This window comes from Danio rerio, chromosome 6 (assembly GCF_049306965.1).
Source record: "Danio rerio strain Tuebingen ecotype United States chromosome 6, GRCz12tu, whole genome shotgun sequence".
NCBI classification, from domain to species: domain Eukaryota; kingdom Metazoa; phylum Chordata; class Actinopteri; order Cypriniformes; family Danionidae; genus Danio; species Danio rerio.
In genome coordinates, this window is record NC_133181.1 from 16,563,103 (window position 1) to 16,590,111 (window position 27,009).

Consider the following 27,009-nt stretch of genomic DNA (forward strand, 5'->3'; position numbering starts at 1 on the left):
TGGATGTAGTATTCGTGAAGACACCCATAGGTTTCTAAAGAGGACAGATGAAGCTACAAGTGGGCGTAGCCCACCATCATCATTTTGTTCATGCGTCACTGCACCAACCGGAAGTTACCGAAAAAAGGGCAAAGAGGCGGAGAAAGAACTGAGCTACAGATGCCTGCTAGCATTTTGCTTAGACAGGTTTTTCTTTGGGACCTGTGATTTGTTTGTGTTCTGACCATATGTGCTTGGTTGAATGCTATATCAATTAAGTGTTTAATCTTTTAAAAACACTGTTGAAATACATTGAGCCTCTAAGCATTGCCCTAATGATATTTTTCTAAAAGAGGAAAATGCAAATTACTTCCAAATGCTTCAAACATAGTCTGTGTAGATGCAAGGCTATTTCTGAAATCCAGGCATAAAACTTTATGACAACATTTCAGATGACTGTTCTAGAGCCTACAGCTTATCAATCTGTCAGTGCATTACATCTCTAAAGAAATTTACAGTTTTTTTGGATTGCTTACACACTAAAATTAAAAGTAGTACACTATTAGCAAAACCTTACACACAAGTATCAAAACATCAGCCCATATTTGCACTACTATAAGCACATTGTCAGCCTCACACTTGTTGCAAAACTCTACAAACAGTGATTTGCAAAACACTAAACACACTTAACATACATTACACACTAAAATCTATCATGAAGTCACTTCCTTGCAATTCCAAAGCACTGACTGTCAAATTACTGCACCGTCCAACCAATTGGTTCAACACAGTCGTCAGGTGTGCAAACACTTGTTTGATTTATTGTAGACACATCAATCAGGTGTTTAAGCACTATAAAATGCCAGTTTCAATGAAAACCATCAGGTCTCAATATCAACTCTGGCACACACCATAAAATATATATATATTCAAATGAAGCAAATTTATGGAGTGCCTTTCGAGCACAATTTCGAAAGGTTGAAAAGATTGTGACATGATTATGCAGAGGTATGTATTCACTTTAGCAGTGTGATCTTGCAGTTTTATTGATCTCTAAGATATGATTGACTTGGATTTAAGTTGCTTCGATGTAAAAATAAAAATTGCAAAAATTGCTTAGATGTAGCTTCTTTTGCCAAGTAGCTTTTAGCTTAGCTTGCTACATTTCCCAAAGGGCATCTTTTAGTATAGTCAAGCTACATTTTAAGTAGAGTAGCTGATAGCTTAGCTCAATACACTTTTCAAGTAGCTTGCCCAACAGTGTATATGGATATATTCATGTTCGAGATAAGTTGTAGAACCCAGATGAGCCTGCTGATGTTAGCTGTTGTTATGCATTTAGTGCTTTCTGTGCGTCAAAGGGAATTATGCCTGTGCATAATGGTGTTAAACTGCTTTAATGCATGCCAATTCATTGATTATCTCGTACAATTTTTGGTCTAACAAGCGTGTTCAAGATATCAGTCCCTGTGTCATTTGAGGGGGAAAATTCAAACAAATAAATCAATACTGTCTGTAATTATGGCCATTTATTACATTAGTGTTGCAATGGTATACATTTAGGGACAGCAGATTTAAAAAAAAAAAAAAAGATTTATGTTTACATTTTAATTTCCAATCCCTTGTAAGTCAAAAAACTTTCATATTCAAGCTTTTCATTTGACAGTTGAATCAAAAGAACAAAATTCAAATGCATAATTGTGCCTTTGTTCGTGTGTAAAATGAATGCATGATGCTAAAGCTACAAAGCTAAGCAAAAGCTAAATTGATTTTGACTCTCGTGTTGTTTGTAGTTTTTGCACATCCACTCAGACAAATAACAAGTAACAAGCTTGCAAGGGGAAACAAACACAGTTATAAAGCTGTTCTAGTGACACACATGAATGATTTCTAAAGCAGTAAATCTTCTCTCAGATATGCTCTACACCAAAAAAGAAGAAAGAAGTAGGCTACTGTCAGTGCAATCTGTGTTTTCTTCTTTGGATGCATGCCCTTGCTGGGAAAGCTATATTTTGAGCTTTAATTTTTGGTTTCTGGTTTCATTAAACACTGCTCTGTAAAAACCGGCTACAGTCACTGCTATTAGAGGGATTTGAGGTTGTGTGAGGAGAAGACAGAGTGCCTGTCCTAGATCAAGCATGAGCGTGGCAGAATCTGACAGATGTTTCTTTCCTCCTCAGCTGTGTCAGGACCCCACAGGCCTCCCTATGGAACCATAAGGAACTAGATGCTTTCAGTGCCAGGAAAGAGATCAACTCTGCGAACTCAGAGCAATGGGGGAGTTTGGCACTATATGCACTACTGTTGTGAAAGTTTTAAAGGGATGATTTAGCAAGGATGCAGCTGAAAGTGACAGTAAAATGTTTACACTGATAGAAAAAAGTATGACTTTATCTTTATAGATGTTTTGTCTAGTTTTAAATGGCCATTTTACAGTTTTTTACAATTGCTATGACACTTTTATCAATACATTTAACAAGTTTCCTAAACTCTTAACACAGTTAGCACAACATCCGTCTTGGTGGGCTATACAATTAACACATTTCTTGTTGTTTTGACACAAAATGCATCCAGTTAACACAAATTTGAAATGCTTTAACTTCTTTTACACACAAGCACAACCATGAACAAAACAATTTAATTTTACAGTCAAATTTACAAATGCTTTAACACAGTATGTCAGAACAGATAACACCATGTTCTAAACAGAACTTATATAGGATAAAGTCAAAGTGAACAGCTGTTCTAATTGTGAATTATAACACAAATATATTCCCTGTATTTTATTCAATTGCCAATGAGAAACAGCATATTGCGGTTATATAAATAAATCAATAAATGTATATATATATTTTATATATATATATATATATATATATATATATATATATATATATATATATATATATATATATATATATATATATATATTTCTTTATTTATTTATATAACCGCAATAGGCTGTTTTTCATTGGCAACTGAAAAAAAAAAAAAAAAAAAATATATATATATATATATATATATATATATATATATATATATATATATATATATATATATATATATATATATATATATATATATATATATAACTGCAATATGAGTCTCTCATATATATATATATATATATATATATATATATATATATATATGACAGCTGATTCCCATCTAGAAAGCACACTCATGTCTTGTTTTGGTTTTTCTAATCACATGATCATATGTTCTAATAGAGGACTCTTGAGGTTTTTGATAGGAACAGTAAGCGCATCAAAGAACTCTGTCACCAATACGTCCATGTAAGATTATGCAATACAGTCATTACTGTACTATACACAGTGTGTTTTGCAGTAAACTACTCTTTAAACCAGGAGTTCATTAGAACATACAGTACTTATACAGTACAGCATTTGCATACACTGTGTCTAATTACTTTCAGAGAGTCATGAAGTTGGAGGCCAATCAAGTACCACATGAAATTTTCAATGTTGACAAAGCTGGGGATGTCGCCGTAGGAAAAACATAATAGGCCAAAGGGCCACAGTTACCGTGCAGGGCCACACAAGATATCAAGTATAATGTGGATGAGATCATGTGGCAAGAATAGAAGATTACTTTGTTATTTTATTATAATTGTGGTGCTTTTCCTGTTTGCAGTGATGTCCTTCTGCAAAAAAAAGTCTGTACTGCAGAAATTCTGTGTCTGTATTTTTTTTACATAAACTGTAAATTTTATAAAGCAATTTTTTTTCTTCGTTTTGTATAGAATTTTTGCCATAAACGAAAGAAAATGCATGCATTTACTTAACCCAACAAAACAAAACTGTAACGAGACTTCAAATATAAGGGCAGAGCTTACACATAAACTAATGGAGTTTCTGTAATGTCAGCTGATGATAGTGTTTTTATTGTCAGTGTGTTCTGATTGACTGAATGTTTATGTTGGAAGAGAACATGTGTTAGTGTTTTGAACAATAATTTCATTTTGAAACGTGATTGCAGTGTTTTGTTAGACATGGTGTAGTGTGTTCGTTTATTATTGTATTTTGAAAAGTAGTTTAGAGGTTTAGTTTATAATGTGTGATTTTGAGCATAAAATTAACTGTTTTGCCATTTGTGTATTTTAGGTGTGTTGCTGCGTTAAGAGTTTAGCAAACTTGTTAAATGTATTGAAAAAAGTGTCATAGCCATTGTAAAAAACTGTATTAGCAAAAGATATGTTTAGGTTGCATTATATCAACTAATAAACTATCAAAATATTTACTTTTGTATTTACTTTCAGATTAATTAAACTGTCAGTGTTTATTCTGCAATGACAACTTGTTGGATGTGATCTCTATATGTTACAGCCTTATTCCAAAATGAATTAAATTAATTGGGGTTGTCGCAAACGGAAGATCAGGGTTTGGGGGGGCGGGGGGAGGGGGGCACATCCGATGATTTTGGAAAGGGCACTTTCTATCCTAGACTAAAAAGGGCATGTGCACTGCACAGGTTGAGCCCTATGTGTGCACGTGCCTGCTGAAGTCAGTTATTCTGGTTTGAAAATGTCAGTTATGTGCAGGAACGGCTGTTTTTGTTTAGGTTTTTTTAACCTGCCCACTGCCACTTTAGCCAATTATATTTCAGCACCTCGAGCTGCCTTGTTGGAAAACCACGTATTTGATTCATTCATTCAGAAAGCCTCTCAAAGCATGTGTCCGTGTCCAAAATGTGACCATCGGTGGACAGTAGCAGACTCCGAAATTAGATGCAGATACAGAGTTCCACAGAATTTGGTTATTAATCAGCAAATAATATAATTATTATGAACGTAAACATTAGATGAGCAGGTTACATTGTAACCCTGTGTCCTAACAACACACTACATGATGATATTTGCATTTTCATTCAGAAAAGCTCTTAAAGCATGCGTCTGTGACCAAAATGTGACAACCGGTGGACAGTAGTAGACTCCGAAATGCGAAGCAGATTCAGAGTTCCACAGAACAAAAGTTGGTTATTAATTAGCAAATAATAAAATTATCATGAACGTAAACATTAGATGAGCAGGTTACATTGTAACCCCCGTGTCCTAACAACACACTACATAATGAGATTTGCAGTGATAAGCAGTTTGGCTGTTTGCACCAGACAAAACACAACGCGAATGTAAATACTGCCATTCACATAAACAGAATATGCACTCACTCACGAAATGGTAATGTTTATAAGTTTTGTTTTTGTTTTTTTAACGGTTCTGAGATCTGAGGTGCTTTCAGAAATGACAATCATTGTCATGTAAAATGCCGTTCAATCTCACATTGTTAGCATTTAACACAGAATAAAGCACATGAGGTTTACCTGAGGTGTTCATTGTCAGTTTTCTGTTGTTCAGCTGCAAGAAATAGAAGCCGTTTCTAATATATTAATTCAAGGTGTTGATTAGAACAAAAACTCCTTTTAATATGGAAAATATATAAAAGCCGTTGCTTTTATATAGAACATTAAGTCGCCCCTCTTGGTCCTCAATTTGGCAACCTGCACTTGCATTTTTTTTGATCCAGGAAGACAATACCTAGTTCAACCACTGGGTGTCAAACTTACATACTGCACCTTTAAAGGTGTTTTATCAGTTCCTGCTTCGCCTGGGACCTCGACATAGCAAGCATCATGCTGTTCTATTTGAAGGCCTTTATCACAGGACAAATCATCAAAGGCAAATGATTCGTTTTGATTCGTTTATTGTTTAATGAAGACATTACTAGCTAAACACATTGATTCAGTGGCGCTTTTACAATTTTGAATCAATCAATCATCAAGTTTCGTATGATTACAGTTGAACCACTGAAGTCACATGAAATGTTTTGTCAATGTTTTTAGTTTCTTTTCTGGATTTTGAAGTTCTTGGACCATTGTTGTATTCAGAAGATGAATGTTCTCATGGACGTAATCCAAAATATTTTAATTTGTGTTCTGAAGGTCTCGGGGGATTGAAACAACATGATTTTTATTGTAATATAATAATGTGCACCTTTTGTAAAGCTGCTTTTGAATGATAATTATTTAATTGTGAAACACTACACAAATAAACTTAACTGAACCAAATTTAATTTAAGCTAAATTTCTGTCAATCCACACAAATAGAGATGAATCTTCATAGATAAAGAGAAACACTTACTGTAAGCAGAGCCTGTACTTGCCACAGACGGTATAATATGCACAGTGCATTTGTTTATGCATATATTTGCATGTGCAAATCGCATCCAATTATTCACAGAGGTCTAAGAAGGGAAGGAGATATAAATTATTCAAATTGCGCAGTGGAACTCCTAAATATATTTTGCAACTACATGTCAATTAACTTCATCTGCTCCTGGCAGCCTAATTCAGAATAGACTCACTTTCAATTAGACAATCCAATAACAAAATCACACAACCTCGATATATTCCTGATCTATTTGTAGAAAGCTCCAAGTAATATATAGTCCACATGGCAGAAATACAGTAGGCATTTGCGGTTCAGGCCCAGTACATTTGAACTTACACTCCCAGTGTCTTTGGAGACCAGAGCGTACATAGTATTAGTCTCCAAAGCAAACAAGTCTGCACCTCACAGCCATATTTAACATATGTGGCTCAGAGCAAGACTGCAAAATGAACTTTGCATAGGGACTGATGGAACAAACAACAAGAGCATTCCTCCTCCTCCACAGACTTGCAGAGGGGTTAATTTGAATATCAAGTATGCTGACTCACACAACCAAGTGTGTTTGCATGGACTGGAGATGAAGTGAGTCAGCAGTACAGATTGTAATGCTGTAGGTACAGTTTGTTAGAAAAGTGCTTTAAAAAGGTCTATGATACTGTAGACGTACGTTTTTTCCCCTTGAATGAGTGTGTGTGCACAATTGCATCTTGACCAATTATTGTCCAAATAATTTCTGTTTTACGAAGATACATTTTTTCAACACATTTGTAAACATAATAGTTTTATTAATAGTTTAATAGTTTTATCTTTGCCATGATGACAGTAAATAATATTTTACTTGATATTTTCCAAGACACTTCTATATAGCTTAATGTGACATTTAAAGGCTTAACTAGGTTAATTAGGTTAACTAGGCAGGTACGGGTAATATATATATATATATATATATATATATATATATATATATATATATATATATATATATATATATATATATATATATATATATATACAGTATGTATTTATGAACAATATTACACAAGTAGAAGGACAATATGGTTGTATATCTGCACTGGTGGGAGGCGTGCGCTTGCACTAGGCCACAGGTCTTAGTGTCCCACCAGTGACAATATACAGCTATATCCCACTGCTACTGCTAAGTGTGATATTGCATTTGTACAACAATTCCTTGCCATAATCGTGTACATAAAAAAATTAAACACAAAGAGTGTCATAAAAAATCCTTTTGTATAAGGAAGCACTTTACTCCATTAAAGATAGCATTTGAATGATTCTCTAGCGTAATGTCTAAAGTGATGACAAAACAGGTGATTTTGCGCACATTTTAAGATTATAAAGCTGAAAGTCATGAAATGCCATCAGTCTAGAGACATTTCCTATTTCCTATTATTTGCATTCAGGATATCACAATAATTAACCCCGAAAAAGCCAAAGCAAAGCAAACACTACCAAAAACACTACCAGACTATGTTATAAATACAGCACTACAATATACAAAAGAGAGAGATCAATTTTTAATGATTTGATCAGCTGTGGTTTAGAATTATGTTATAAAGTTTTTCTCCTCTAAGAGCTTTTCATGTTGTTTCTGTCGCCATCTTGTGGCAGAACATCAACCATATTTACTCTGCGCAATATGACAGGCTGATGGATGCAGGCGCGCTGTTTCTCCGAAATTATGTATAAGCGCTGTCTATCCAAAATTATTTAATATTTAAAATAGGCACTATTTTTATAAATAAACCCCATAGTTGCAATCTAAAAAAGCTAAAAAAAAAATCCTTTATGTTGTCCAACAGCTGCAATATTTGTCAAACTTTTGTGAGTTTATCGATCTGCTGTCACTCTATGTGAGCGGAGTAATACACAAGGGTAAAGAGGCTGTACAAGTGCTGTTCCTGCAGAATATCGCATGGCTATCAGCCAATCAGACAGAAAACCAGACAGGACTGTTGTATAAATATATACCTCAGTAGTTTATAAATAATAATAATTATTATTATTTTTACATTATTATTATCAAAATTCATGTAACTGTATACAATTCATGCATTTATTTAGGTTGAGCATCAGAGACTATTGTTGAATAAAACTGGAATTGAGCAGACAAAATACAGTTGAATCAATGCAACCATGTTTGAAGTTTTATGAAATTTAAACAAATTTGTTCAACATCAAAATTTTTGGCTTGTTTGTGATGTTGTCTGATTTGAAAAACAGTGTTAGTGAATCGGGTGTTGAAGCAACAGTTTTCAGGTCCAAACAAACAATGATTAAACAATTATATTACACTCATCACATATACTGTTTTGACAGTGATACTTAGTAAGTGTAAAACACAATTACAGTGAATGAGTTGTTTTTGTTTTCTAGGTGACAGTGCAGGAGATTAGTCGGTCATGGACAGCAGCTACCGACTAATCTGCTCTTAGAGCGCAATGCAGGCCCATAACGCATCACTTCCTGTCTGCTCCTCACCTCAGTCTACCCAGCAACTTAATCAGAGGCTTACTGCAACCCCCCTCACACAGAAACACACACAGACATACACATACTCGCAATGGCCTACAACATCAGCTCTGCCTCCAAATGCAACACAGAAAGCAGATGAAACTGATATATGACCTGCATGACTAACAGAATAACTGCCTCTGCATTCCTGGCACTTTGCACTGGAGGTCTTTCTCTCTGAAACTGTCATCAGTAGCAGTGAAAGGGAATACATTTCAGGCATCTGTGGATTTTCAATGTGGCCAAAATGATGCATCATAGTGAGGCTCCTGTAGGACCGATTAACACATGTTGTGGTGAGGCTTAATGGATGCGGGTCAGTGGGTGGTGGCTGGCCAATCTGTTGCTGCAGCAGGGCAAAGGCTAAACGCTCTTCTACTAGTAGGTCAGCTGAAATCCCTATGTGCCAAAAAACACACCTTTTTATCCAGAAAATCCATCCACTCAACTCAAGAGCAATGGAGATGTGTTTTCTTTAGTGAAGAATCATGCTTCTTTGTCTGCCAATCAATTTGATGAGTCTAGATTTGGTGGTTGCCAGGAAAAAGGTTTGGTTCCGGTGAAGGAACCTCTCAGCTCCTTTCTGTTCATAAACACATGGATAAGCAAGTTTGGTGTGGAGGAAATGACTGGCCCATACAGAGTCCTAACCTCAACCCAGCAGAACATGTCTGGGATTAGCAGAGACTGGCTTTCTAGAAGAATAGTCAAAAAATCCCAAAAACACACTAATAAACTTTGAGGACAGCCCTCCCAGAAAATCTGAAGATGTTATAGAGCAGTAGACCTCAATCACCAGGCCGTGGTCCAGTACAGGTGCGTTGATCAATTGGTATGATTTAATTTGTATGAAATTATAAATTGTTTCCGTTTTATTTATTATCTGAGTCTGAACGATCTTTTATTTTGAAAAATCTTTTATTTTGAAAAATTCCCATCTGTGCAAGAAGATCAACTGATGGAGATCGAAAATGACAGCGGCCTTTTAGTGGCCATTAACGGGCCGCGTCTTTTCTTGTACAAGTTCGTTGTTTTCAATGGAGGAGCGCACACAAGTGGCATGACGCGCTTGCGCCTTCCAGACGCACATAGTTGAAGGAATTTCAGGAGAGCACCGCAAGTCACATGACAATTATTGACCGATCAGTTTTAGCTTGTATGGACTATACACATTTCGGTATTTACCTCAGACAAACAAAGAACTCCCAAACACTGAAGTGCTTTTTAATTTTTCCACAAAAAACTTGTCAGAGTGACAGCAATGTTTTGTAAGCTTGTCATCCATATTTGATATTATGAAACATCGCTAATCCCGACCTTAGGGATGCAGGGACACGCAGGAAGATATTTCGCCGAACAGATCCGCCACTTTTGGCGCTCATAAATAATCATAAAGCCCTCGTGCTGCAGGAATGAGGAGGTCTGCTGAAGGCGCGCAGCTGTCGTGAAGTGAGGAGTTTGCGTCTTTAATAAACTACGGCAGTTTACGTTCACTGAACAGCAAGAATGATTAATAAATCCATATGAAACAGCCCCTTAAAAGTCATGTCTTCCAACAGGGCCAGGGCCGGCCAAGTGAACCGTGCTTGAGCTCGAATTAGCGCACTCACACTTCTCAAACGATCCGGGAAACGGGCCTGGGCACGGTACGGATGCCAAAGTGTGAGTAGGCCCTTAGTGATGCCCCTGGAATCTTAACTCATTAGAACAAGTGGCTTTCTTTCAGTTCTACGTCTTCTAAACTTAGTGAGGATGTGCAGTTACTTTAGCTTTTGTGAACACCGCAGGGTCATCTACCATGGAGGTCATCTTCTTTAGACCTGTCATGAACTGTGTGCTGTGAGACATTGCCTCGGTCACCACTGTTGTAGCTCCTGGTGATTTGTTGCACTGTGGCCCTGCAGTCACTAGCTATGTCTCCATCCACCTATTTCTATGCATATTTTGGATTATCACATTAAAATGTTTGATAAAAAATGCCAAGATTTGCATACATTTTAAAAATGTGCCTAAAAACGTATATGAACAACTGAGTAGGATAAAACTAATGTAACTATAACTAATGTTTACTAAAGTAATGAGATTTTGTTATAAGATATCACGTGATGATAAAAATAGGTCCAATGGACAGAATTAATGCACAAACCAGCAGGCTGACCACATTGTAAAACATCTGAAATTTGTTTTGGTCATTCTAATATACCTTAAACAATTCATGATAGTCACTGCTTTGACTATTTGTGCTGTAAACGACATGCAGCTGGATGATGGTTAGTTGTTTTGTCATGTGTGCAGCATTTCTGAATTTTTTTGTTTCTACTGCTACTCTGACAAAAGTCATACAAGAGTCAAAAAGCCAGGCCATCAAAATTTGTCCACTACAAAACTCAGATAAATTGGCAGCTTTTCTCATTCTAACACTGAACACTTTACTCACCGAAAGATGAGTGTTGGGCCGCATATATGCTATGAAGCTCTTTGAACTTTATTTGCCAGGTGCACTTATTTCTCTAAGGTAGGGCAGGTCATAAAGTATCCAGCACTAAACCCTGTCTTCATTATTAATTTTCAAAACCTTCCACATTTCAAAACTTTGCAGTGAACCTCCAAGTCTGCACTTTGGTGAGTTATTACTGCATAAACTGTCCTGTATAGGTTAGCTGCTGCCTGCAATAGAGCCTCTGCAAAGAAGTTGTGAGGGCCCTAAAATATCCAATAGGATGTTCCACAGTCTCACAGTCACACGAGCCATGGCAAGTTTGCAAGACCATAAGTGCATGTGAGGAGTGCCATTTGGATTAAAGCCTAAGACGTACAGCCTTAAAGGCTTTCTGCTTCCTGTCTCAGAAATCGGAAAATACAAGTGCAGTTGGTGGAAAAAGAGACGAATGTGAATGAAGTCCAAAGTTCCAATGGACTCCACATGCTGAGACTGAGGGAAATGTTAAAATAGAATGGTGAGGTGATTTCTGCTTCTGTGCAACTAAATCAGAGGAGAGGCCCAAATACACTTCAGGCAAATTCAAAGAATCGACTAGTGTAAGTGTGAAATAATTTTTAATAAAATCAGACAAGGCTTGCACAATGTCAGATTAGCAATACACATTGCCATTCGAAAATAATTTCACCAGAAAATATATAGTTCTAATCAAAAAGACTTAATTATTTTATAGATTTAGCGACTTTTCAGACCCCCTTAGCGACAAAATTTTTAAAAAGTGACTAGCGAAAAATCTAGCGACTTTTACGTGTTACTAGAGATTTTTATAAACTGTCATGTGTCCATACTGTACTGTCCCTACTCTTCTCAATGAGCTGGCCCCTCCCCCACCTCAGCTCAGAGCACTGACAGGCGGTCCAGTCCTCGTACAGCAGCCTCTCCCACCTGCAGTGTGACAGCAGATCACCCTTCTGCGTACCGACGGAAAATGATTTAGCACCGGCAGTGAGAAGGTATCTCCCTTGTACAGTCAAACCGATCTGCTTCTACTTTTTTTTCACAATTTAATTTGACCGTTTATTCTTTTCTTGTTAACAATCACAGATATTTTAAGTGAGAGTTTCAGAAATTGTCTGAGTTTATTACGTCTGAGAGATTACTGCAAATTCACTACACATCTATAATGATATACTGTATTCAAATTCAAACAGCAATACATTTAGTTACATTGACATGCTTACATTAAGCGTAGTGCAAATATAAATACCCCTTTATTGACCACAGGCTGTTAAACAAAGAGAAATGATAGAATGTGATCACATCAGTAATATGCAAATTAACGTATGACGTAATCTAGCAACTTTTAGCGACTTTTCGGGCAGAGCTTAGTGCCTTTTCATTGAAAATAGTTGGCAACAGTGTTTGGAATGACTGGAGTGGTTGATAACAACAATCAATCATGCATATTATATTATGGGCCTATAATATTTGTTATGTGTGCAAAAAAATTAACATCAGAGTCTATTTGTCTGTGGCCCATTTATAAGCATAAAATTGATACTTTTGTGTGTATGTCAATTAAAATGTTGTTGAAATTCATAACTGTTCAGCAATTTTAAGGAGAAAAAGCATTGTTTTTTGCACTGGCTGTTTTGCTCAGCTGGGGCATAAGAAAAAAAGCATGGTCATCGCAAACTCACAGGACCTCATTTTTTATGGGCAGACCCTTTTCCCCTGGGCCCAATAAACAACCTTAGAGCTCCCTCTTCCCCTACTCTAGTATATACTGTACCGTTTTACTGACACTAATGTGATGAGCAGACCTAACATCACTGCAGATTAGGACGTGAAAGCAAGCCATTTGAGCTGCATGCTGCACAGCCTATTAACATAATATAACAGTCATTGCTTAAGACAAATAAAAACACTGAATCAACTGTAAAAAGGGTGGGAAAGACTTTGGAGGGACGTTCACATGAATGACTAACTAGCTCCATTCTGATCACATTAAAACACCCCAGCCTCCGTTTCAGCAGCGAACAAACAGGGGAAAGAAAAGTGATCGAGTTTCTTTGGCTGTTCTGTAATGCTTTTCCTTGGCTTGGCTGTTCCTTAATGCCTGGTGTATAAAAACAGGTCAGCTGGCAGGGATCATGAATATAATCATTACTGATGAGCCTTCAAAGTCCTACATAGCTGGCCTTGTGGCCTGACTCCATATAAGACTGCACACCTAATTCATGTCTAAACAGAGCTGTATTATAAGTTGCTAGGTGACTGTGCCTCTCCTGTCAAACACAAGGGTTGGATACACATTAATAAGATTAGCTCACCCAAGCATTTTGTATTTCACTAAAAACAAAAAGGAATAAAAAATATAAGATTTTCAATCAATTACAGTAATAAGAACTGTGAAATGTAAATCATTGATATTCTTCAGTGTACTGTTGTGAGTAGATCACTGAATCCAGTTTAGTGTTTCCCAAAAGCATCAAAAAATACATCTGTTAATTAACAATTTCCATTTGTATTAGAAATAATATAAAGAATTAAGTCTGTAAAATAACCAAAAATACTGGCAGTTTATTACCAGGTTTTTGTACTTTAATTTACGACACCAACACTGACAACATTTTACTTCAAACTATTAAATATGTCAATAAACAAACTTCTCAATATCAAAACATGTTTGAGGAATGATCAAGCAATTCAAAAGCACAAATAAAATAAACAAAATACAGAAAACTGTTACTTTACTGATTTGTTTACAGTGTAAGCTTAAGCAGATTATAGAACATGTATTGATTATATAATAGTAATAGTTATTTCTATTATAGAAACTATATAGGAAAATTATAGATTATATGTTGGCAACATTGATCTCTACAGTGTACTAATGCCCATAAGTGCATTTTTAAAAAGTGTTTTAGTGTCAGAAATCCTGAATGAAAATGTATAATCATTTCGACTTTCCCAGAGATGGGTTGCGGCTGAAAGGGCATCCGCTGCGTAAAAACTTGCTGGATAAGTTGGTGGTTCATTCCGCTGTGGCGACCCCGGATTAATAAAGGGACTAAGCCGATAAGAAAATGAATGAATGAATGAATAATCATTTCATCTGTTTATGAATCGGACAGCCAGGGTATTTGTCAATATTTTCACAGAATAACAATTAAAATGTTGGCTGTTTTACGAAAACTAACACCAATTATGCTGCAAACTACTTCCCTTTTTGCAGCTTATTGGCAGTCTCATTTACTTTCTTTGTTTAACAGAAGAATGGAAATCTAAAAGGTTTTAAACAGCATCACAATGAGAATAATGACTACCTTTATATGTTGAGAGAAACTATTCATGTAACTTTAGCTGAATATGCAGTTCCTGTGAGAAGGAAATACAAAAAGAAAGTAAAAATATTTGAGGATGCAGAGTTTATTGTACTCCTCAGGGACTGATTTATCCTGTAAAAGGAACATTTAATAACTGAGTTTAACCCTTGTGCACTGTTTAAAATTTCTACCTTTTTGTTATGTTCGAGATGAAGACTCGTTCATTCATTCATTCATTCATTCATTTTCTTGTCGGCTTAGTCCCTTTATTAATCCGGGGTCGCCACAGCGGAATGAACCGCCAACTTATCCAGCAAGTTTTTACGCAGTGGATGCCCTTCTAGCCGCAACCCATCTCTGGGAAACATCCACACACACATTCACACACACACATTCATACACTACGAACAATTTAGTCTACCCAATTGACCTGTACCACATGTTTTTGGACTGTGGGGGAAACCAGAGCACCCGGAGGAAACCCACGCGAAGGCAGGGAGAACATGCAAACTCCACACAGAAACGCCAACTGACCTAGCGACCTTCTTGCTGTGAGGCGACAGCACTACCTACTGCGCCACTCCTTCGCCCTCCACTGAATTAAAGTGCTGTAAAAATGCATCAGACAATTTTTTTTTGCATAAATCTGTTAATCGACCTCAGTCCTGATTAAAATTACTAAATCTTTTTAAAAATTACATTATTTTTAACTCTTTAATTGCCAAATTCATAAATGATGTCACTAAATATATATTTATATTTTAGTAATTATGTAATAATGCAATAGTAATTATGGATTTTTTTTTTTTTTTTACTTTTTATCATAGTCTTGTACATGTGAACGATTAGTAACAACACTGGCTTTAATGAATTGTTAGATTTTCATTTTCTCTCCCTAATTTACTGTTGATGGCCTATCTGAAGGGTTAATGGTGCCAACTGATGATCTACAGTAAAAATTGCAAATTGTACCTCTTCCCAACAGGGCTTCAATGAAGGAAAAATAGCCATCAACAGTAAAAAAATTTTAATCAATCAAAAACAATATATAAAAGGCAGTGTTGTTTCACATGTCTAAGACTTTGATAAAATATTTTTTTTAAATACAGTCCACCATTACTTTTTATATTAAAAATACATAATTTTGTGTTTTCTTCACCTAATCAGTGACATTTACAATTTTGGCAATTTTTTTTTTTTTTTACAGCACTTTAATTGAGTGGATGTGTTCATCCCTAACATAACAAAAGGGTAGTAAATTTTCCCAAAGTGTATTGTTGAGTTTTTTTTTTTTTTTTTAAATCTAAGCATTTTCTCAAAATATGTGTCAAAATAAGATTTGTCACCAAAAATCATTCAGCTAACTGAAACAGAAAAGGTTATGGCCAAAGTAAGACTCAAAAAGAGTGGATGAAAACATCCCCAATAGTACATAAGGGTTATTAGAGTTTAACTGAGTTTTATTAAACCAAACAGATCAGAGAGCAAACAATGCAAAGTATCCTTACTTTTTCTGTTTCTATGCTGGATTTAATTTTCTAAGCTACTGTAATTATTCATTCACTCATTCTCTGTTCAGCTTTGTCCCTATCTGGGGTCGCCAAAGCAGAATGAACCGCCAACTTATCCAGCATTTTTTTATGCAGCGGATGCCATCTCTGGGAAACATCCACACACACTTATTCACACTCATACACTCATACACTACAGACAATTTAGCCAACCCAATTCACCTGTACGGTACCGCATGTCTTTGGACTGTGGGGGAAACTGGAGCACCCGAAGGAAACCAACGCAAACACAGGGAGAACATACATGCAAATTCCACACAGAAACGCCAACTGACCCAGCCAAGGCTCGAACCAGCGACCTTCTTGCTGTGAGGCGACAGCTCTACCTACTGCGCCACTGCGTCACCCCTACTGTAAATATCTGTGATACATTTCAATCCTGTATTAAAAAAAGTTTGCCTATGAAAGGCACCAGCTATTCAACAAATTTATCAGGGCCTATATTTCAGAATGAGAGTAGAGTTCCTATCCATGTCAGCCTAGAATATAGCAACTTTTCGCTTTCCCTTGGTCTACACAAAGCTACAGAATAGTCAAGAAAAATTGAATAGGTAAATGATCAAAACTGGCATCACGGTGGTGCAGTGTGTAGCACTGTTGCCTCACAGCAGGAAGGCTGCTGGTTCGAGCCCCGGCTGAGTCAGTTGGCATTTCTGTGTGGAGTTTGCATGTTCTCCCCGTGTTGGTATGGGTTTCCTCGGGGTGCTCCGGTTTCTCCCACAGTCCAAAGACATGCGCTATAGGTGAATTGATGAAGCTAAAGAACATCCGCTGTGTAAAACACATGCTGGATAAGTTGGCGGTTCATTCCGCTGTGGCAACCCCTGATAAATAAAGGGAATAAGCTAAAAGAAAATGAATGAATGAATGAATGAATGGCTTTAAAGAAGGTTTTGCTCCATTTCACATGTTGCATTCAACTTGTTGATTATTACTATTTATTTTTTTTCCAACTCCTGGTATTCAGAACATTTCAGTTTTACAGATGTGTAATAGTATTATGAATTAATTTCTATTATTATAATGGTCTTGGCTCTTGACTCAGTCTTGCTCTACCTAGTTTTGGTCTTGGTCTCAACACCTAAATTATTTTTCTTGAGAAAACTTTCTTTCATTTTTAACACACACTGGAATAAGTCTTGTTTTGTCTATACTGTAGGTCTGGTCTCAGTTGAAGTGGTCTTGATTACAACATTAACCTTTAGTACAATGGCAATGTTTCATGGATGTTAACGTTTGTTCATGGAATCTATTGGCATGGATGCCACTGAAGAACCTTCATTTTCAAAATTGTGTGCATGTGTGAATGTGTGTGCCTGTGTGTGCCTGTGTGTGCGTGTGTGTGTGTGTGTGTGTGTGTGTGTGTGTGTGTGTGTGTGTGTGTGTGTGTGAATTCTTCAGTGAGATAATGCTTTCCAGATGTGGTCAGTTGACCCAAAAGGTCGACAGACGTATTTAGGTGAACCTGAAAACCGGAATATTTGTGTAAAGGACTAACTGGCAGTAAACACAAACATCTGACATTTAACATGGAACATCTTTTGATATATATGACATTAACAACTATGATATCCAATAACAATAACACCAAGGTTCAGTTATAGACGAGTAGTAAAAATAACAAGCATGACTAAAACCCTGCACTATTTATGCTACTTTCTGCATTCACGGCACACGTTTTAAAAACAAACCTATATGTCTGCTTTGGATTAAAAGCTGAAAACCTATTCAGGACTCCACGTGTAGTGGAATATTTAAGTGATCAGCACAATTTGAGCTCTGTGTATTTTAAAATACGTCTCAAAGGGTATTTGGGCCATTTGCTGGGTGTGATGTGCCGCATCATAGCAGCTTCTGACGTCAGCAGTCTGGGAGCTCCTTCGCTTTCCCGATTAATCTTCGCTTCATGACGTCACGCAGCTGCGCAGGTATCCAAAAACCGAGATGCTGTAGCTCTAGCACTAACGCTCTTTTTATAGAGATGCTTGCGGCATAATTAACCCATTTACAGAGGATTTTCAGTCATGTAGGTCATGCAAGCAACAATGGCCTTATTTAGACTGCGACGAATAATGTGTTTTTGTCATTCACAAGCGCCTAATAATTGAGAGAGGAGGAGGGAGCGAAATGTTTCCCATTCACATTATTAAAGGACACGTGCGTCATCGTATCCGTGCTCGTTTTTCCATACTGCAATCTGGACACAGTACTGCCGTCAATAAAACCTTTCTTTATTCAGTAAGGGCTTCTAGACTTGCGTTTAAAGAACTCCAGTATACTTGTGAAAGGGAGACATTTTGCGCAGCATGACAGAGCTGACACGGGAAATATTAATATTCATCTTACCTCTCGTGCTATTTGAATGAGAGCATCATCCTCCGCCGATAGTTTCTCCCGGTTGGGGATTCTTTTCCTCCCCGTTACTTGAGATGCCATTTAAAATCCCCTTATTTCTTACACAAACCTCTACAAAAAATGTCTGAAGTGATGTGATGTTCAGTTGTGTGCAGATAAAATATCACCCTTCAAAGTAGCATGGTCGTTAGGGAACAGCATTAATAAATGGTTATACTGTAACCACTAGCTAAAAGATGTAGAGCACTAGGACACATCTTTCCTTTGATGCCCCGTCGTCTCCATAATCCGCATAAATATATGGCGGGAGCCTGTTGCACATTCAAACGACACATCGATCTGTCAAAACATCACTGATGGGATGGGAAATGACAGTTTGCTGATGCGACGTGAGCACGATAGACTGCAGGCACTCCTGAGGATAGAACCGGTCATCCCTTAATATCCCGTCCAACAGTTCGATGTAACGTCAAACCAGAGGAATGAAGAATAAAAGTCGTCAGTCCAGAGCGGCGTTTGTTTCTAGGGCAAAGCGAACCCGGATGGTGAGCGGCCCTGAGATCCAGCAGCAGCCCAGTGACACGCTCTGATTTCAGCCTGTGCTGCTGGACGCTGCGATGAGAGTGGGCGGGTCTGTGGGCGGGGCCCGTTTTTATTTTTATTATTTACGCCTACTTTTAATAATTGACAATATCTATCTATCTATCTATCTATCTATCTATCTATCTATCTATCTATCTATCTATCTATCTATCTATCTATCTATCTATCTATCTATCTATCTTTTTTTTTTGTTTTTTTTCTAACTATCTATCTATTTGGCTGGCTGTCTATGTACAGCTTGTTTTATTAGGTAAATGGTGCTCTGAACTGGTGCATTAGCTCCATCAAGAGGCTTTATTAGACAACTACATCTCTTTTTGTGATCACTTTCGTTTAAAAAAACCCTCTTTAATAGAAAAAAAATTGCAAAAATAAAATTAGTTTAGCAATAATACTTTTGATATTAAGCTGCTATCTTTATTATTAAAATTAATAATTATTATATTATATTATATTATACTATATTATAGTACATTAATCTTGTTTCTGCTGATTATATATATGGATTGTATATATATATATATATATATATATATATATATATATATATATATATATATATATATATATATATATATATATATATATATATATATATATATACGGATAACAATAACAGCTTAATGTACTATAATATAGTATATAGTATATATATATATATATAGTATATATATATATATATATATATATATATATATATATATATATATATATATATATATATATATATATAATTAATTAGTTTATTTATTTATTTGTTTGTTTGTTTGTTTATTTATTTGTTTATTATCCGTTTATGTCCATTAGAGTGCACCAAAATGCTCTACAGTTTTTTTTCCAAGTCACTTGATGCATTTCTCAAATCATCAATAATTGTTAAGACGTGTGTATTTCTCAAAACAGCTGTAAAGCCAACATGACAACATGGCCTATTGTACCCTTATTGTACATTTGATATATCCCTGGTATGTCCTTGGCCTCTGTTATGCGACTGAGAAATACTAAAACTCAAAGTGGGTGCAAATGTTTTCTTGCAGAACTAAGGATATATATTTTACCTTAAGAAAAGATACAATTTCAGTGCTTGGCACAACAACCAATTTTAAAAATGCAGTAAAATAATTGCACATATATACTATTTTAAAGGTTAAAACTAATATAACTTATAAAATATGTATTTCTGCATGTACTGTGTGTATATATTTCTACAGTATATTCTAAGTTATAAAAAAGTATACCTTTAAAGCAGTATATGTGCAATTATTTTACTGCATTTTTCACTTACTGTACTGCAATTATACTACAAGTGAACGTATAGGTAAACAGGTTACTAGTTCAATAATTAAAACATTTATTTAGTATATAATATTATTTGCTGAAGTATACAATAAACTAGTTTTTATTCTGTACAAACAACTGTAAGTGTTCTTTAAGCCAGCTTAACATCCTATCTATAGTTTAATAATCATAATGCAGAATATTTTTTCATGTAATGGATAAAATTAAAATTTAATATAAATAATAAGTAAAAAGTTGTATTATTTATCGTTACCGTATGTTAATACTAGAGTAAATTACTATAGCTACGCTGTAAAAAAAATATCTGTTAACATTTTCCTATTTTGTGATTTACATTTCACCAATGGTGGAAAGAGTACTGAAAAAGCATACTTAAGTAAAAGTACCATTACTTGCCTAAAAATGTAGTGTGAGTAGAGTAAAAGTATCTGTTGTAAATATTACTCAAAGTATGAGTAAAAATTAGCCCTTTCAAAAGTACTCATGCTAATTGATAGCATTCCTTGCACAATAGATGTCTTTGGTTAGCATGATTTGTATTAGAAACATCTGTTAAGTTCAGAAAAAGAAAAGCCAAATATTAGGGGGAAAAAAGTAAAGTACTTGTTTAAAGATGGTCTTCTCCGGGGGTACGAATTTTCACATTTCAAAACATTTATAATGTGATAGTGTTTTCAGAGGGAAAAAAGGATAATTATTTGCAGTACATTTATTATTAAAATGTCAAAGCTGATAGGGCAATCTGATAAACAAAGATGGCAAGGAAATGTAATGGAGAATAATGGAAATTAATCTTATTTTTTTTCTTTGCAAAAAAAACTGTTGGTCATGTCTCCTAATAGTTTTAAATGGGTTGGCTGATATTATTAGCTCAAACACAAAGAGTTTTACAATCCCAAAAATGCACAGCATATGTAAGCCAGTTATACATAGTTATCAGGACTTGTGATGATTGATAATTTGCAATACATCCTTTGGCTGACAAAATGGATGAATGTACTGTAGGTGGCAGGTGTGGATAGACTGACGAAGGTCTAAAGGGATAATCACAGAAGTAACAGCAACAGAGAAGTGATGTCCTCTTTACACTTAAAAGTGCACTCTGCTTGATGAAAAATCTTGGGGAAACTTCCTTTTTTGTTGCATACTCACTGCCTGAAAGTAAATGTTCACAAAAATATAGTGAGTTGCAAATCTGGAAGAAAGCAGAGATTTAAATGTAATTTTTTTTTAACTAATTATTTGAACGGTTCACCTTTTTCTTAGCTTTATCAATTGATAATCCTTTAGCACTTAGAGCAGCTAACTTGCTCTCAATATCCGAGACCTGATAAATGAATAAAAGACAGAAGATAAATAAATGGAGAGACAGACAAACAGACAGATCTTTTACTCAAGTACACGAGTACAGATTATACACCACTGCAGATAAATGGTTAGTGTGATTTTACCAATTAGGACATGTTCCTAGATCAGCATCTATGTTGATACTGGAACAACATTCCAATCAGCCAATCAGAGCTAAGGGATATGTTTAAAGTTCATGTTAGGTTTGGGCTTACAGTTAGGGTTATGTTCATCTACATCAGGGGTTCCCAAACTTTTCAGCCCGCGACCCCCAAAATAACAATGCCAGTGACTCGCGACCCCCAATATCCTCTGAGGTGGTTATAAATACAGAAACTTTGCATGCAATGACGCAGACACACCAATTAAATTTGTGTCAGTGCTTTAAATGTGCCAGAAAGTATAACCTGATGTTATAAAATCAAAATGCATCTGACGCTATTGCTGCCTTTAATATAATGTAATTACCCCAGGGGTCGCAATCCAATAGAACTAGTAACTATAAGTTACTATAGTAACTATATAGTATATAGTAACTATAAACTACAATTTTTATTTTAAATATAGTTATGGATAAAATAAGTTAATTCATATGGTTTAATAAAAATAAATAGATTTTTGGAAATCACCAGGCAACCCCCCTTCATTGCCCCGAGACCCCTCGGGGGGTACCGACCCCCACTTTGAGAACCACTGATCTACATGACTGTTATACAAACTATTATTTTCAAATCCCACCCACCGCAGAGGGATAGTCAGACAGACAGACAGATAGATGAACACCCTTATGTAAAAAAATTACTGTGTACTTCAAGTTAACTTTATTAAGTACACTTAAGTAATGTCGAAGTATATTTTAAGTATACTTCATGCATTAACCTCTATATGTATTAGTAGTATACATGTAATCAGTGCTTAATCTGAGCCAGATCTTGCTGTCAGATATTCATGTTTTGCGTTCCGGTATTTATTTTGGATCCGGCATTAACTTGTGCATGGTGAATACCTATGTGTGTGTGTGAGACAGAGAGAGAGAATGAGTGCAAGCAAAGGTTCTGTGGATTGTGTGTGCGCACATGCATGATGGTAGACACCATATGCCAATTAAAGCTAAAGTCACGTTTAACTATTTAACTATCCAATCGGATTGCTTATGTTTACAATCACTCTCATTGGTTGGTGATTGTTTCCAGCGAAGTGTGCAGCGAAGATAAATATTGGCATAGTGGCCTGCCTAAATAATCTTTGTAATTTTCAAAATGGCAAAGAGGCAGTCAAGCATATTTTAATTTTTTAAAACCACAAGCAAATCTGATAATGAGCCTAAGATCTTGGGAAGATGAAACTGTGCGAATAGATCAGGATAGCGGGAGACAGAAGCAAAGTCAGCCAGAAAGCATGACAGAAGAGATAAATGTGGGCCCTTCTTGATTCGACTGAGTGAATCATTTCATTATTTTTTTTCACTTTATTATCCTTTTTTACAGGATTATTATCCTGGCTAACCTATAACGTCATATGGCAAAAAATAATTAAAGACCGTTAAGAAATGCGAAGTTCTTTTTTGCATTATGACCGTTTAATGACGTTATGATCCGGGAAAACTTAAATTGTTTGCTGGACGTCGGTCACAATAACGTTTTATTTCTAGGTTTTGTTGTGGTAATTATTCATGAACAAATTAAGCACAGCTTTTAATATAATAATATATAAATAATATATATATGTATAATTGACAACATTTGAGTTAATTGAAGGCACAACTGTAGAATAGTATTTAAGAAAAACCTCAAACACACTGCTTCCTTTTGTGACAACATGGGAAAATTAACAAACCAGAATCAACATAAAATTATTACAATTTGCTAAATTTTAATTTAAAATAAAAATATGCTAAATTTAGCAAATGTAAAATTATTGTTATGTTCCTTTTTTAGAGTGTATGTAAACTTGTAATTTGAACTGTATATTTACCTTATTATTCACATATAAACTGAAATCTTTTTGGCACGAGACCTAAAGTCTCATTCACTTCCATTGACTTTTAAATGGTAAAAATGGCTTGTTATGGTACTTGATATTGCAAACTTATTACATTATTTTTCTTTTTATCTATAGTCAGGAACACACTTGCTTGTTGAGCAAGCAGTTTGACCGTTTTCAGTCATTTATTATTCTAGTCATTTCTCCTATACGCAACTGATTCGGAAGTCCCAAAACAGTTGCAAAAATTAGCACCCTTCTACATTGAAGAATAAGGTCAATACAGTATAAGTATAGTTTTAAGTGTACTATAAGTATAAAATCAGTACACTTTGGGTCCTTAACAAGTCCACAAGGAAGTTTTTCATTTGTACTGCAAGTGAACTCATGAGTAGGCCTATAGTTCTAGTATACTTTGGTAATACTTGTGGGAAAATAATTTTTACATAAACTTTATTCCATGCTCAGGATTTGGGCATTGCATTTAATCAATAAAACCACAAACACACACACACACACACACACACACACACACACACACACACACACACACACACACACACACACAAACTGGGGGTGGTGTCTCGAACATGTAACCTTTGAATCATAATTCTGACTCTTTAAACACTAGCTCACAAGTGAGGATGCTTTAACAAAACCACTGGTAGTTACAGTGGTTTAGTGTATAGTGTATACTTTAATTGTTTAACAATATACAGTATTTGTAACTTTTCTAAATGTAGACTTAGTTAACTAATAGTACAGTGTTATGCTGCAAGTATGCTTAGTAATAAAATAAATGTAGGTAATGCTGATTTGAAATAAGCTGGTGTTATTATTCAGCACATTTTTAATCAGAAACATATATTCATGCTATATATAATCTCTTAATTTAAATGCAATGTACTTGTAACAGAAACTAAACGCTACATTTTTAATAAACTATTTACAGATAGACAAATGGACAGGATGGCAAACAGAAAGAGATAGACTTACTCAAAGACTATAGAATACACAAGACATGACACTCATATAGTTTTGAATGGGAAAAACGTGTAATGGTTAATATGGTGAATGAAGCCCCGCCTTCTAATGCAGATGCCAATCATTGATCATTATAGACTAAGGGTTTTCCGTGGAAGGGGCTCAGACCAGACTTGATATTCTACAGATTCTGTTTGATTTGAACATTAAGAAATGAAACTAAAGAGAAAGTTGTTGTTTAATTTTTATGGTGATTCCTAATATGAAATTCAATCATAAGCTTGGCAAACAATATTGGAGAATTTGATGTTCAAGCATACTGCCCGAGAGGCGTTTAAAAGATGGTCGCAGAGTGAAATGACTTGCCTTAAATCAGTGGTCTCAAACTCAGTTCCTGGAGGGCCGCAGCTCTGCACAGATTAGCACCAACCACCTCCAACTCACACCTCCTTAATAGTCTCTAATATTCCTGAACACCCTTTTTATTGAGATCAGCTGTGTTTGATTATGGTTGGAGCAAAACTGTGCAGAGCTGTGGCTCTCCAGAAATTGAGTTTGAGACCTATTCCTTAAAGGGACTTTGACAGACTGGCATAAAGACGGGTGGACAAGATGGCAGACAAAACAAATAGCTGCACAAACAGGCAGACAGAGAGGAAGATGCATGCATTGATATAAAGCCACATCATTTCTAGACAAAAAGGTTTTCAAATTGATGCTTACTTCACTTTCCGTGCCCTGAACTTTGGCAACAGCCAGAGCAACCTGGTCCTCTAGTTCAGAGAGTTCTGAATCAGTTAATGGGCCACCATAGTGATTCTTGGCATTGTGCTCAATCTTTTGCAACTTTTTTGCCACTTCATAGGACTTCCCTGCAGTCATGTACACCTGCAGCAAAACGAAAGAAGAAAAGTTCTGAACAAATTGTTTATAAACGTATATAGTGATAGTATCATGTATAGTGATATACAGTAAAACCACTTGATCACTTCCAGATGTCTAAACTCTCTGCTTCAAACAAACATAACAGTATCTGTTAGAGGGATAAGCTTACATTTTCCTCAAGTTCCCTGTACGCATCATCAGCCTGCTTAACATCTGTGCCCGCTAACTGAAGTCTGTCATTAGGATTTGAGGGGGTCAACTCGTTCATAGCGCTTTCAGTGGCATTAATTGTTCTTAGAATCTCAGTTGTGATGTCGCATAGGGCCGCTGCAGTGGATCTCTGAAAGCCATGTAAAGGGAACAGCAATTAACCGAGAGGAGAGAAGCCTCATCAGCAGTAAAACCCTAAAATGACCTAAGTGAGGTATTAGCATTGCTTAGGTTGCAGCTAAATGAGGCTGAAGTATTGCTGATGCCTGCCTCATGGTCTTTAGAAAATAATTTGCGGGAAGTCTTTCAGATGTTTCTTTGGCTATGCTAATAAATTCCCTAGTTGTAGTCTAACCAAAACTGAAAAATCTGTCATCATTTACTCATTTAGCTCATGTTGTCGCACACCCATAATGCCTGAAAAGTTCAAGGTAGCTAAAACTTTACTACTGTATACTCTCAGAAATAAAGGTACAAAATCTGTCACTGGGGTACTTTTTTCCTCGCCGGTCCTTAAAGGTACATGTTACAGTTTTTCTCAGTGGCTTTGGTGCATTTCTCACAACACTATTTACATTTGCCTAACAGTTAATGCATTTCTTAAAACAATTTGTACAAACTGCAAAACCTAGTTGATAACCTGCAAAAGTTGCTACTTGCTCAAAATGGACCGCTCATTCCTCAAAAGCAAGTATTGATGTCAATGAAAGTGTCAGTGTCATCAAGATGAAAAGTCCTGACACCATTATTTATGAACAAGATAGTCAAATGGCTTTGTCATGCTCAAGACAGCAGTATATACTATTTGCACAGTCATTTGAAAACTACAGTAAAGTTAGACATTAAGTGAGATATCTTAGTACAAGACACTGAATGTGTGTCACATTTTTACTGTATTTGCTCTTTACAATTCCAATTTATTCAAAGCATTGTGCAAAATAATAAATACGCTCTTACAGTTTTAAAAATGCATTTCAACATGGTCGAATTGGAGCGAAATGTAGCACAAGCTTATTATTTTCCCACCCCATGTGGTACATATCCTTCATCTATCACTTTAACTTACAGTTTTTCTCAGTCGCTTTGGTGCATTTCTCACACCAGTGCATTTCTGCACAACAGTTAATGCATTTCTCAAAACAATTAGTACAAACTGCAAAACCTAGCTGATAACCTGCAAAAGCGTGTCACATGCTCAAAATGGATAGTTCATTCCTCAAAACCAAGTATTCATGTCAATCAAAGTGTCAGTATCATCAAAATGAAAAGTCCTGACACTATTGTTTATTCACAAGATAGTCAAAT

The 27,009-nt window shown here is 35.8% G+C and overlaps 2 protein-coding genes across 52 annotated transcripts in view; both read right to left on the reverse strand.

Annotated features, from left to right (window-relative positions):
* The window catches only part of lrrfip1b (leucine rich repeat (in FLII) interacting protein 1b), an 83,815-nt gene extending 64,841 nt beyond the window's left edge, over positions 1-18,974 (reverse strand). For all 47 annotated transcript variants that reach the window (XM_073953819.1, XM_073953799.1, XM_073953820.1 and 44 more), the window contains exon 1: positions 18,385-18,974. In XM_073953819.1, coding sequence (XP_073809920.1) covers positions 18,385-18,474 — 90 coding nt within the window. In that variant the 5' untranslated portion in view covers positions 18,475-18,974. The remainder of the gene's footprint in view (positions 1-18,384) is intronic.
* A 2,018-nt stretch (positions 18,975-20,992) lies between these two features.
* mlpha (melanophilin a) overlaps positions 20,993-27,009 on the reverse strand; it is a 48,541-nt gene continuing 42,524 nt past the window's right edge. For 2 of the 5 annotated variants that reach the window (XM_073953059.1, XM_005168711.6), the window contains 4 exons: positions 25,664-25,834; positions 25,333-25,497; positions 21,551-21,622; positions 20,993-21,450 (listed from right to left, as the gene is read on the reverse strand). In XM_073953059.1, the coding sequence (XP_073809160.1) occupies positions 21,385-21,450; positions 21,551-21,622; positions 25,333-25,497; positions 25,664-25,834 (474 nt within the window). In that variant the 3' untranslated portion in view covers positions 20,993-21,384. 5 annotated transcript variants of the gene reach the window in all.